General features: G+C 47.4%; 1 protein-coding gene and 1 long non-coding RNA gene across 6 annotated transcripts in view; one reads left to right on the top strand and one right to left on the bottom strand.

Annotated features, from left to right (window-relative positions):
* Nucleotides 1-4,808: 4,808 nt before the first annotated feature.
* The window catches only part of Gpat3 (glycerol-3-phosphate acyltransferase 3), a 53,791-nt gene continuing 45,073 nt past the window's right edge, over nt 4,809-13,526 (top strand). Inside the window, exons 1-3 of one of the 5 annotated variants that reach the window (XM_039091833.2) lie at nt 4,941-5,213; nt 5,457-5,506; nt 6,643-6,937. In XM_039091833.2, coding sequence (XP_038947761.1) covers nt 6,797-6,937 — 141 coding nt within the window. In that variant the 5' untranslated portion in view covers nt 4,941-5,213; nt 5,457-5,506; nt 6,643-6,796. Of the gene's footprint in view, nt 5,507-5,550; nt 5,785-6,151; nt 6,368-6,495; nt 6,938-13,526 lie in introns of those variants that run through there. The other 4 variants (XM_008770020.4, XM_008770021.4, XM_008770019.4 and 1 more) reach the window with 4 other exon arrangements.
* On the bottom strand, nt 5,192-5,982 carry LOC134481711 (uncharacterized). The gene is made up of 2 exons (XR_010057452.1): nt 5,705-5,982; nt 5,192-5,557 (listed from the first exon to the last, which is right to left on the bottom strand). It is a non-coding gene; the product is annotated as an uncharacterized LOC134481711 (long non-coding RNA).

The raw sequence follows: 13,526 nt of genomic DNA, 5'->3' as shown, positions 1-13,526 counted from the left end.
AGGAAAAAAAAATGATTTGGGTTTATGGGTTAGAGTCTAAAATGGTGAAGACAGTGTGGCAATAAGGAGAGTAAGTGTGGAGAAGTGTGGGCTTACGAAGCTCAGAGCTCATATCTTGAATCACAAGCATGAAGGGGAGGGCAGAGAGAGAGAGAGAGAGAGAGAGAGAGAGAGAGAGAGAGACAGACAGACAGACAGACAGACATAGAGAGACAGAGACAGAGGGATGGAGGGCAGAAGCAATTTTCATACAGACAACATTTAACTGGGGCTGGCTTATAGTTCCGAGGTTCAGTCCATCATCATCAAGGCAGGAACATGGCAGCATCCAGGCAGGCATGGTGCAGGGGGAGCAGAGAGTTCTACATCTTCATCTGAAGGCTGCTAGGAGGACACTGACTTCCAGGCAGCTAGGAGGCGGGCCTTAAAGCCACACCCACAGTGACACACCTACTCCAACAAAGCCACACTTCCTAATAGTGCCACTCTTTAGCCCAAGCATATACAAACCATCACAATGAATTTATGACAAACATTCTCATTCAAACCACCATAGAGTGGGAGTGCAGAATATATTTCTCAATGGTGTAGCCATTGAGAATTTCTCAAACAATTAACACCCTACCCATCCTCATGAAATCAGGACTTATTAAAAGTATCGGGGCACATTACAAAAGGAAAGGCATGAGAAGAGTAGGGAGGACTTTTTGGGAAGAAAGGGATTGGGAGACAGGTGTGAGGGATGATTGGGGTAATGTGGTCAAATGTGTGTGTGTATGTCTGCAAGTATGTACATGTGTGTGCATGTGTGTATGTACATATGTGTGTATGTGTGTGCATGCATGTACATGTGTACATGTGTTTGTGCATGCATATGTATGTACATGTGTGTATATGTATGTGTGTATGTATGTGTGTATGTACATGTGTGTATGTGCATGTGTGTGTTTGTGTGTGGTATATGTGTATGTTTCTGTGTGTATTATATGTACATGTATGTATATGTGTGTGCCTGTGTGTTTGTTTGTGTGTGGTATACATGTGTGTGTGGTATATGAATCAAAAATGAGAAAGGACAGTAAATTACCAAACTGAACCAAAAATAAATCCTTCCTTAAGTTCCTTCTGTTAGGTATCTTATTAATATTGGTGGTCTTGACTCCAGTTTCCAAAAATATTGTTCTTCATTTCAACTAACCTTTTCAAGACTGGCTTTTACTGACCAACAGTAAAATGGTCAGAGCTGGTAAATCTCTAAGACTGAATATCCCTTAAGTTCTGGTTCCCTGTAGTTTTCCTGAATACTCAGTTCCTGGCAATTTAGCTTTTTGTTTATTTTTGTTGTTTTGTTTTGTTTTGTTTTGTTTTTGAGACAGGGTTTCTCTGTGTAGCCCTGGCTATCCTGGAACTTACTCTGTAGACCAGGCTGGCTTTGAACTCAGATCCACCTGCCCCTGCCTCCCAAGTGCTGAGATTAAAGGTATGCTTTGTTTGCTCTTTCTACAAAGTCTCATGTAGACTTGGCCGACCCCTGTTGGCATGGTATATGCAATGTACTATTGAGCTCTATTTTACAAGTTTATAGTGATATAAGTGATAAGAGGATATATCAATCCCCACAGATGTGCTGTGTGTGATGTGGTAACTGTATCAGAATGGCTGGCTTAGCACTGAATTGTGGTTTATAATGAAATAGACCAGTGCTTTACTGTATTTCCACGAGCACTGAAGTCCAGCCAGAATCAGAAAATAGTCATGATCTTTCACTCAATTCTTGAACTTGATCCAGTGTGTGGACCTAGAACCTCTCAAAAGCCAAGCTGCTGGAACCCTGACAAGATTTGTATTTACTAATGTGTTTCTCCATCTTCCCCAGAGGGACCCATGAAGTGACCGTGCATTGAATGAGAGGTAAATAGACTTTCAGGGAATGTGGATACTGTTTCTGGATCAATACCTAGACACCCCAAACGTCTCTTTGTCCAGTAGTAAAGTCAGGAGCTTATGGTGATGATGGACTTTAAGCTCAGGTCATCAGCAGTGGATCCAGTGAGCCCTTAAACACATCGTAGCTGTTTTTCCTGGTTCTAGAATGTTCAAGTGCTGTAGCCATCTTTAGCAATTGATATGATCTGTGTTGGCTCCTTGACATGTGGCATGAGAGATTTGAGGGAGAGGAGTGTATATGGCCACAGAGAGAAGCATTGCATTCTGGTAAAATGGTCTACAGAAGAGTCCCTGTATGAAGGGGAGTTGGGGTTTGGGAGTTGGAGGAAGCACATAAGAAAAGTCTTGTTGAAATGTGTTCAAGTTAATGCAGACTGTGGAACGTGGAGAATTCATGGTATTGTCTCTCCAAACTGGGATGCCTTGTGGAACTGAACTGGGTACTTGGACCCAGGTCTATAAATCCTATTTTGGAACTAGGAGTTCAAGTCTAGCCTTGTCTACTTAGAAGGGTTGCTTTTATTTGCTAGATGTAATTGTCATCTTGGAGGTTTACTGCTGAATAAGCTCGCCTTTTCTAGTTCTTTCTGAACTCTGGCTGGCTGGTTCAACTCAGCTAATCTGACTCAAAACTCTTCTCCAGTTGAGTGATTCAAACTGGCTTCTCTTGGCTTTTCACTGAATTGCTCTGCTTGGGAAAACTGCCTCTGAATTCCCTGAACTGAACCGAACTGACTTCTCTGACTGCACAAACTCAACTGAACTGCTTTCCTCCACGACTCAGTCTTTGCTGCTCTTAAGTTGCCTCTCTTTCCTGTCTGTTCTACCGAGAGTTGGGTGTATCCCATCTCTGACTCATTCTATCACGTTTTTCTCTGATTCATAACTTTGGCCCCCAATTAGACATCACTTCCAAAATGGCTGCTTCCTTCTACAAACCAACCTTACCTTCAAGGTTTGGGATTAAAGGTGTGTACTCAGGGACTCTCTCTGTTCCAGTCAGAGGGATAAAAGGTGTGTCCTTCCAGTTAGATCACATAGACCTAGAAGGTCTTTAGACACTGTGATCCCTTGCCAGAGCAGCCGTGTTGCTGGATTAAAATTCCTCTGCACTGGGCTACAGGAGACCTTGTCTCAAAAAACAAACAAATAAACGAACGAACAACTTAGGAACTGGGTGTGGTAGTGCACACCTTTAATCCCAACCCTCTGCAGGCAGAGGTAAGTGGATCTCTGTGAGTTTAGGGATAGCCTAATCTATACAGCAAGTTCCAGGATAGCCAGGGCCATAGACCGCCCCTGTCTAAAACCAAAACAACAACAAAAGACTAACAGACCTCAAAACAAACAAGAAAAGACAATGAGAGAGAGAGAGAGAGAGAGAGAGAGAGAGAGAGAGAGAGAGAGAGCGCCTTGGCGTTGATTGTTAGTACTGCAACAACTAACCAAACAGATAGAATGCTGGCATGTTATTTCATTTGAACCCAGGGCCTTGTGCGAGCGCTCTACTGGTGAGATGCGTTCTCAGGCTGCCTCCCTCCTTCCTTTCCCTCCTTTTTCTAGGCAGGGACTTGTTTCCTTATCTGCTGCATCTGACCACATCTCTCCCAAGGGAACACAATTCCTTCTATCCCTCTACAGAAGACCAAAATGGTGACCCTTGAGACTGAAACCCAAACGTAGTGCTGAGGATTGTTCCCTGGATCATTCTGCCACTGGACTTAGGGAAGAAAAAACAAAACAAAACAAAACAAAACAAAAAAACAAACCCAAAGTGGAGATCTTGTCCTTTGGCTGAACATCTGATCTAAAGCACTGCAGTATGGGAAGAACATCTCTGGAACTCCTTTATCTGCATTGAAGCCACACTGCAGAACTGAACCCGAAACTGTCTCCCACCCCACCCTGAGGTCTCACAGTCTGCCCCAGAATAAGAGACTTAAGTAAAAGGATCACCAGGACAGACTCCTGCCTGTTCCTTGAGTTCATTCAAATGCCAAAAGGGATGCCCAGGGAGAAGAAGGTCATGGGAACAGAGACCAGAGTCTTCGAACTTCAGAAGCTTGAAGAGGCAAGCAAAGTCTCCCCTAGAGCTCTTGCGAAGAGCCTGACCATGTATAAAGCACACACCTTAATTTCAGATTTCTGGCTTCCATAAAGGTAAAAGCTGATTTGTTAAGGCCGGGGAGCCCTCACTGCAGGAAGAGGAGTTTCTGAGGATAAAGGGAGATAGGGAGAGGCAGGCCCTGAGCCTCTGCTTTCTTAAGGTTGCCAAGTGGGGGGGGGGGGGGTTGTGTCTTTCAGGAGGCTTTTTGTTGACATTGCTGTGTGTCAGGTGGGAAGGAACACTGCCCCCATGGCCTGTTTTTTGATTTCTGGTTACTTATGAAGACATTAAAAAAAAAAAAAAAGACCTAAACAACAAACCTTCCTGGTGTGTGTGTGTGTGTGTGTGTGTGTGTGTGTGTGTGTGTGTGTGTGTGTACTGAGCAACAGTGTGTGGCTAAGCAGAAACAGGGCCTCCTGTATGTTTCCTCTGCATGGTGGACAAGGGAGCAGTCACTCAGCAGCCCTTTGTTACTTCAGCTGGAGCAAATAATGGAGGTTAAATATTTTACCTGAACATTAAATGAGCTAATAAACCCTCGCTTGTGGGCTAACTGTACAAACCACACATGTACCCAGATGTGTTGGCCAGCTTCCAGTGTCTTTCTGCATATCCATAGATGTTTACTTTTGTTTTTGTTTTAGATGGGGGGGTGTCTAAAAAAACCCATGCTGGTCTTGAACTCCTGATTCTCTTGTCTCCATTTCTTAAGTGTTGGGATTCCCCATCATAGCTGGTGATACGCTTCAGAAAACAATTTTTACTATGTTTTATGTATTTCGTGTGTGTGGGAGGCATGCCACCGAGCACGTGTGGTCAGGAAATAAATTTGCTCTCCCTTTATGCGGTGGTGGGGTGGGGGTGGGGCGGTGGTGGTGGTGTCCAAAGATTGACCGACGGTTCATCATAATTGGTTTGCATCAGGCACCTTTGTTGACAGCTGTCTCACTGGCCCCAGAAGCTGCGTTCAGAGAAAGCTCCTGACACTTTTTCCTTCACAACTTTCATTATTCCCAGCTCTCCTTCTTAGTGGAAAGCCTGTCTGCAACTGGCAGGAGGCCAAACCTGTACAGTCTTTGAAGGCCAGCTTCCTCCTTCCTCCACTCCTGGGGGGGAAGGGGAGAAGAGGAGACAGCGTTCTCTGCAATATTTATTTGCTGTAAATACTTTCAGTTCATTTTGCTGGCTCTCCCACTTTTTCCAGTTCCAAAACCAACTCGCGACTGTCAACTGTAAAAGAGTTTAGTCCTTCGAAGAATCTAGAGCGGATTCAGTGATGGTTTGGATCCTCGTCAGTCGTTTTGCGTACTGCTGCTCTCAACATCCCTTCTCGCGCTCATCCTTAAAGCTGGTTGACCCGCAGTGGCATTCACATGCAGGATTCTTTTCTTCTTTGTTCTAGTGAGGGCTAGCACCGTAGCGGCGTGGGACGTGGACCCCAGAGAAACTCAGGTCGGTTGGGTTAAGGCTAGCGTTTGCGCAGCGTTTTCTGCAGTCTGTGCTCTGCGTACGTACCCAAGAGAAGCTCAGAGTGGAATCTCCTCTAGGGAGGGGAGTGACAAACAGCCTCTAGGGTGTCCCGTCCTCCCCTCCCCCAGCCCGCTCACCGGTTCGCCAGCCCTTTTAAAGAAAGGTCTATAAAGGATTTACCTATATAGCCCTAGGCTCACTGCTGGAACTCAAAACAACCCAGACCCATCTCTTGATCCTTCAGTCGCAGATTCCCGAGTGTAAGTGCTGGAATTCCAGTCTCCTGCCACACCACCGCTTCAGTTTTCTGGGTCTATTCCGGGCCAGGGAGGTAGTGGCAGAGTGGCTAAGGCGACTTGTGGAGAGAGAGCGAGCGGGCGAGCTTTCTCTTTCCCTGACTGCAGCTGGCTAGGGTAAGGAAGGAGGTGTGGGAGAGCCGCGAGCGGCGGTGCGTGACTGCTCACCCTGGCTCTGTAGTTTCCTCTTCCCGAAAGCCCCTCCCAGGAGGTCGTGTTGCACGCTCACAAACAAGGTCTTCCTCGGCGTCTTGGAGACGTCAGAGGTCCACTCTGTGGGTGAAGATGGAAAGTCTGCTACCGAAAGAACCTTTGCCGGGAGTGCGGGGGGCGGGGCGGGGCAGAGGGCGGCGGCTCTCTAGGCGGCGGCGCCCCCGGCACGCGGTGGTGCCAGGGAGCTCCCTGTTGGGTGGCGAGGGGGGTGGGGCAAGGACAGAGTGTAGAAAAAGGGAGCCCGGCGCCCGAAAGCTACTGGCTACCCGCATATCCCGCAGCCCACGCCAAGGTGCAGGGAGCCTGCAGGGATCCTCGCTGCCCGAGGGCCTCGGTGAGTCACCGCCGGGTTGTCGCAATCGCTACCCGGAGGAAACCAGGCCCGGGGTGGGGCGCGTTCCTGGCTGCCTCCGTGCGCTCTGACTGCACTAGGGTGTCCCCTAGGTCACCCAGCTGGGTCTTCTCGCCCGAGACACTCAGGTCTGAGCCAGCTGCCGTGGCCACAGCTTGGCCTGGGCCTCCAGGGACAACGGGGACCCAAGGGGAAGAAGCAAAGAGATCGCAGTAGTTCTGAGAGTTCTCGTCTCCCCTTTCCTCTTCGCTCCGCAGAGCTGAAGAGAGCGAGGCAGGCGGCGCAGACTCCCCGGAGCCCAACTCCGGATTGGACGCTGTGTTTTCCGAGCTGCGGCTGAACTGCCAGGGGACTCCGACACCTACCGCGCTTGGCTTTCCTGGGGACCTCTCCCAGAGGGCTTGCCGAGACATGGAGGGGACAGACCTGGTGGTGAAGCTCCTCTCCACCTGGCTGACGCTGGTGGGCAGCCTCATCCTTTTGCCCTCCGCCTTCGGACTATCCCTGGGCATCTCGGAGATCTACATGAAGATCCTGGTGAAAACCTTGGAGGTGAGTGCAGGGAAGGAGGTGGAGCCCTGCTCTGATGACTTAGGAAGCTTGGAGTGTCAGGGACTGAATAGTAATTTGGGAAAGGGGTCAGTAGTGGGGCCGCGGGGGTTGGGGATGGGACGGGAACCTGAGAGAACCTCTACCTGGGTTTCATCTTCACTGCAATCTTTTACTTACTAGACTAACTCGATGACAGCCAGCCGTTTGCTGTATCAGCAGCTATATTACCCACTATGCCTCGCGGGCTGTCCCTTCGCTGAGTTTTTTACAGCCCCAGGTTTCAGAGGTCCTTTTGTGACCACAGAGGCATCTCTGTACTACTTGGTTGCCCGAGATAAGAAAACCAATGGCCGGGTGGCAGAGAAGAATCTGATTTTATTTTAGTGGAGTCATAGGGATTTTTTTTTTAAATCTAATCGGGTGCACTGGAATATCATCACCAAGGTTTCCTCTTTGGCCTCAGCTTGGCCCCGGGTTTGTGGCAGGTTCCGTGGACAAAGGTGCTAGGTCCACCTGAGAGGAGGTGACTTCAGCTTAAGTTTATACAGGCCTTTAGTGAGATTTAGAAGGCTTCTCCAGGCTGGGAGGCAAGCGATGTGAGAATCTGAGTCCAAAGGTTTGCTTGAATTAAGCGTGACAGACAGTGGTCTTAGTGCAGAGGCCCTGTAGACTGGATAGGTTTACCACTTACATCTCATCCCTGTTTCTCAGCGTCTGATCTAGCAAGGTCTTCTGATCCCTGTACCTTACTGCATTCGTCCGCGAAATAGGAGTAACGACAGACGTCTATTTGCATACACACTTTGTTTTGGGTTTGAGACAGGATCTTGCCCTTGGAGCCTTGGCTGGCTTTGAGGGTCTTGACAGTGTACCTACTGGGTCCTGGTGTTACAGATTGGGACCGGACTTAGCTTTCCACATAGTTGTTTTGAGGAGTGAAAACACATCCAAGCATTGAGCCTGTAGGGGGGCGCTCCTGTATGGTGGGTGGGTGCTCTGTGTCTTTATGACTAAATGAATAGTGTGAATGCTTAGAATCTGCTGCGTTTGGTTTCTCCAGCTTCTTTGAGCTGTGCATTTTTTGGCCTTTATTTTCTGTCCTCCCACAGGACTTGGCTCTGTCCCTTCTTAGCACAGGAGCAGCTCCTAGATACATATTTCTACCTGTGCTTGCTGCCTGCCTGCTAATGCTTTTCTTCTAGGTCTCTTTGCTGGCCACTTCTTTTTTTTTCCGGCTTTTTTTTTTTTCCGGCTTTTTTTTTTTTTTTTTCCGGAGCTGGGGACCGAACCCAGGGCCTTGTGCTTCCTAGGCAAGCGCTCTACCACTGAGCTAAATCCCCAACCCTGCTGGCCACTTCTTTGCTGAGTCCTTGAAGCTGTTAGATTCTTTACCTCCAGTCCGTCCCACTCTCTCTTCCAAAATGGCATTTCACCAAGTAGCCCAGACTGGCCTTGATCTTTGGCTCTTGCTGCCTCAGGCTCTCAAGCACTGGGTGGTGTGTACTACCTTGCCAGGTAGCCCTCAAGGTTTTAAGGTTCTTTTTTACATCTTGACATACACAGTGTAGTCCCACTATGCTGTGGATTTTCGTCTCCTCCCTAAGTCGGACGTTCCTCAGGTTGCTAACTCCATAGACAGGGATGATGCTCTTTAGCCCTCGCTGAATGATTAGGCTGCATTCCTGGGCTGCGGTGTCCTTTGGAGAACCAGATAAGGGGAAACCGCAGGTACATGCAGCCTTTGGGTGCTTATTACGGCCCTGCTTTAATCTCCAGAGGGTGGCACCACCCAGTTGTTCTCAGCTGTCAAATTACTGTATTTGACGAAATGATTGCTGGTCCAGGTTCTGACTTTTTTTTTTTATTTTTTTCTTTTACTGGGTATTTTTTAATTTACATTTCAAATGTTATCCCCTTTCCTGGTTTCCCCTCCAGAAACCCGCTACTCCCCCTGCTTCTATGACGGTGCTCTCTCACCCACCCACCCACTCCCTCCCAGGTTCTGACTTTTCAGTTTGTCAGGACCCCAAGAGTGTTCCATCCAGAGCAGTAAGGAACTTCAGAGAAGATCTCTATTTCTCTCTACATGTACATGAGTTTAAACCCAAGTTAATACACATGGCGAACTCATACCATACCCTGACACAACAATCACATCATGACACAAGGCACCACACTCATACCACAACCTGCCACCACAAGCCAAACACACACACACACACTCACACTTACACACACACATACACACACACACAGCACCACACTCATACCACAACCTGCCACCACAAGCCAAACACACACACACACTCACACTTACACACACACACACACCGCACCACACTCATACCACAACCTGCCACCACAAGCCAAACACACACACACACTCACACTTACACACACACACACACCGCACCACACTCATACCACAACCTGCCACCACAAGCCAAACACACACACACACTCACACTTACACACACACACACACACACCGCACCACACTCATACCACAACCTGCCACCACAAGCCAAACACACACACACTCACACTTACACACACACACACAGCACCACACTCATACCACAACCTGCCACCACAAGCCAAACACACACACACTCACACTTACACACACACACACACACAGCACCACACTCATACCACAACCTGCCACCACAAGCCAAACACACTCACACTTACACACACACACATACACACACACACAGCACCACACTCATACCACAACCTCCTACCATAAGCCTAACACACACACACTCACACACATCAAATACTCATACACTCACACACACACACACTCATATACACACACAAACACTCCACTGCCCATTGTATGTTTACTTTTAACATTCATACACACACACTCACACATTCACACTCATCACATACACACACAGTCACACTCACACATACACATCACACACACTCATACTCTCACACACACTCACGAGTCATACTCACACACACAAACACTCCACTGCCCACTGTATGTTTACTTTTAACATTTTTATTGTTAACAGGCAGCGTGTTAAATGACCATACTCGAATTCTGGAGGTTGAATTGGGCTTGGATGCCTGTTGAATAGCTCACTGTGGTGTTTGTTACATTGCCAGGTGGCTCACTGAAACCATCACAAGTGTAATCCTAGTAAACCAGCGAAGCTGAGACAGGAGGATTGCTTTGAGCTTGAGGACAGCCTAGGTTAAAGAGTGAGATCTTGTCTTAAAAAAAAAATCTTGTGGGCCATCCTGATGGCCATAAAAATTGTTATTAGGGCTGGAGAGATGGCTCAGTGGCAAAGGACATGGACTGCTCTTCCAGAGGTCCTAAGTTCAAGTCCCAGCACCCACGTGGCCTTTTCACGCCAGTTCTTTTTTTTTTTTTTTTTTTTTTTTTTTTTTGGAGCTGGGGACCGAACCCAGGGCCTTGCGCTTGCTAGGCAAACAACGCTCTACCACTGAGCTAAATCCCCAACCCCTTCACTCCAGTTCTAAGGGGATTCCAATGCTCTCTTCTGGCCTTCTCGGACTCTGTACATATGTAGTGAACAAACATACAAGCAGGCAAAAACACCCACCACACACATGATGTAAATAAATCAATTAAACAATTAAAACAATTAAAAAGAAAGTACTATTATTAGTAGTACTTTTTGAGAAGGGTCTAAGAATTTGATTGTTACATTTTCTCTTTAGGACATGGATTTTATGTAGCTACATATGGATACATATGACATGAAAGTAGAAAGGAGTCTCTGGGGAAGGGAAGGAACGTGTGGGGAGAGGGGGAGGGGCAGGTATGTGGTAATGATGGTCAAAGTACACGATATGTCTGAAGGAAGACGGCTTTATGAAACCCATCTCTCTACAGCTATGTCTTAAATTATTAACAGGTAGACACAGAACAAATTCTTTTGATCAGCTAAAGGGTGTATGCTAAACCCTCTAAACGCCAACATGGAGTTAGAGATACTAATATTCCCTTTGGTCTGACATAGTGATCACGCCTATAATCTCAACACCTAAATTGCCGGGACAGGGCTGTTCTGAGGTCAGGTTGAGCTACAGAGTAAGATCCAATCTCAAAGTGGGGAAAAGACATCAGGAGACTGGTGAAATGGCAGTTGTCACCAAGCCTGATGACCTGAGTTTGATCCCTGCAACCCACATGGGGGTGGTGGTGTGTTCTAGGAGGGGGACGACATGGCTTACCATGACCGCCGACCACCAACCACCAACCACCACACCCGTGCTGAAGTGTAGATGTCCTCAAATACTCTAGTAGACATTACATTTTCTGTGACTAATGGCTGCTTTATCTTCTTGTTTGATATCTCCTTTCCCTCCTTCCATTTCTCTACCTTTTCTGTCACTAAGTGGGGCAGAATCTTGCAATGGGGCATTAAGACACTGACAGGCAACATTGATTATCCTTGCTTTGGTGTTTAGTTTAAACAAAGTATTTCTAATTTGAAAGTTGTTACACTTATTTATTGTGTGTGCATTTGCATATGTGCTCGAACAGTTTTGTTTTGTTTTGAGCATTTACCTCTTGCTACCTTTGTTGCTAGGTGTCCCTAGGTATGAATGCATGTCTACATGTCTCTGGTATGACAAACTATTTGAAGATAATGCTTGGAGTACTGAGGATAGAATAAGTTGACAGGGTCTTTAAACCGGTAATTTCTCAGGGGTTGATAAGAACCTGATAGGTATTAGGTATGCCAAAGATTAGTTAGATTAGGGGAAGTAATTGTTGGGGATATGAACTGAAAAGTAAACCTTCAGACTGAGGGTGTGTGTGTGTGTGTGTGTGTGTGTGTGTGTGTGTGTGTTTCATGTTTATCCAACAGGAGCATAGGTTGAACATTGTAAGGTGCCCACTGCTTTCCAAGTTAATTGTAAGGTTCAGGATTAAGGTGAGAGGAGGCAGGGATTGGTCTCCGTGGTCTGAGGTTTATGATTAGAAAGCAACAAGGAACAGAAAGAGAATCAAATTGCTGACAGGAAGGTGAGAGAGCTGTGGACACAGTGCCTAAGGGGCACAGCCCTGGGTTCTTTTGCCAACCCTGAAAGAAAAGGATTTGTGAGATGCAAATTATTTCTGATAATGTGGGCACTGCAGGGAGTGACTCCCTCCCTCCCTTTTGAGGAATAAAATGGAAACGTGGACAAGTTCTCCGGCGTTTCTGGCTCTGCGGTCCCCGGCTGGTCACTTCATCACAGCCTTGGGCTCTGTGTGTACGGATGGAGTGTATCCTATTGGATTATTCCGGGGTTAAATTAGGAGAGAAAATGACGGCGCCAGGGGACAGTATGCCTGGCACTGTATTTGTTCGCTTGAGACTGAACTTCTTCACTTCGATGGGTGAGCACGTTCTCAGCGCATTCTTCCTGCCGATTGCGTCCAGATTCTCGTCTCTATGCTCGCTTCCATCCACCAAAGGTTTTCCCATCTTTTGGAAGAGGCATACCCATCATTCCCAGGAGTCTGCTACCATGTTTGTGTAAGTCTCTGATGGAGATCAGTGTGCTCGAAGGCTCAGGCTGTTTACAGTGAGCGAGGACTATAAAGAAAAGCTGGCCTTTCGTTTATCTTAATTCTGCAGGGGCCTGTCATTACTGCTATTGATTTAGAGCCAGTGGCCTGGGTCTGTCTGTTGTAGAGTTGGGTTTTCAGTTTGAACCTGAAGGCGGGATTTTCAGTCTGTCAAAGTGACAGGCTCTGCCGAGAAGCGCTCCGTTGCCCACAGGTAATCCTTGCCATTTGAATTTTTAGGCCATTTCATTCAGTTTCCACATCTCTTCCCCTGCCTTTAGCCACTCCTTGGATCTTTACGGCATAACATTTGGAAGTTATAGTTGTTTAGGGTGGAAACCTTATAACTGAGAATCAAACTTGAGGGCTAGGGGTGTAGCCCGGTTGGTCCAGTGTCCTCCAGGACTTCGGGTTTGATTCCGACCACCACACAAACTGGGCAACATGGCGTAGTATGTCCGTAGTCTCAGCACTCGGGGTCCGGAGGCAGGAATACACCACACACACACACACACACACACACACACACACACACACACACACACACAAATATCTATGTCACTAATAGTTAAAGGAAGAGGTTATGAATTTGAGGGTGAGTAGTGGGGGACATGGAAAATGGGAAGGACGGATGAAAATGGCATCAAAATGGCACTCATGTAAAGTTATCTCCATCTATGTAACCTGGAAACCGCGAGATCTTTGCTTCATGAAATGTGGCTTGAAACGAATTTTAGCTTGTTTCCCCCTTAACGTTTGGAAAGTAAGTGCAGAGAAGCTCTGTTTTATGGCTTTCCTTGGGGCTTGTGGGCAGGCCTGGGTGTGGCAGCAGCTGTGGCAGCAGCTGTGGCTAAAGCTGCTTCTGCACCTCAGGCTCCTCTTGTTTGCAAGGTCCCGAGGAGACGTAGAGCCCCCAGAAGAACTATACTGTCTCTGTACTGGGGCTCACCCAGTGGGGCGGAGAAGCTGGGGCGTGGTCAGCGATAAACAGTGACCTGTTGGGGGATGCACTGATGCTCCTCCTTGGTACCTGAGCCA

This window comes from Rattus norvegicus, chromosome 14, assembly GCF_036323735.1.
Source record: "Rattus norvegicus strain BN/NHsdMcwi chromosome 14, GRCr8, whole genome shotgun sequence".
Lineage (NCBI taxonomy): Eukaryota > Metazoa > Chordata > Mammalia > Rodentia > Muridae > Rattus > Rattus norvegicus.
The sequence above is the reverse complement of the archived record's forward strand: the minus strand, read 5'-3'. Positions and strand labels throughout refer to the sequence as shown.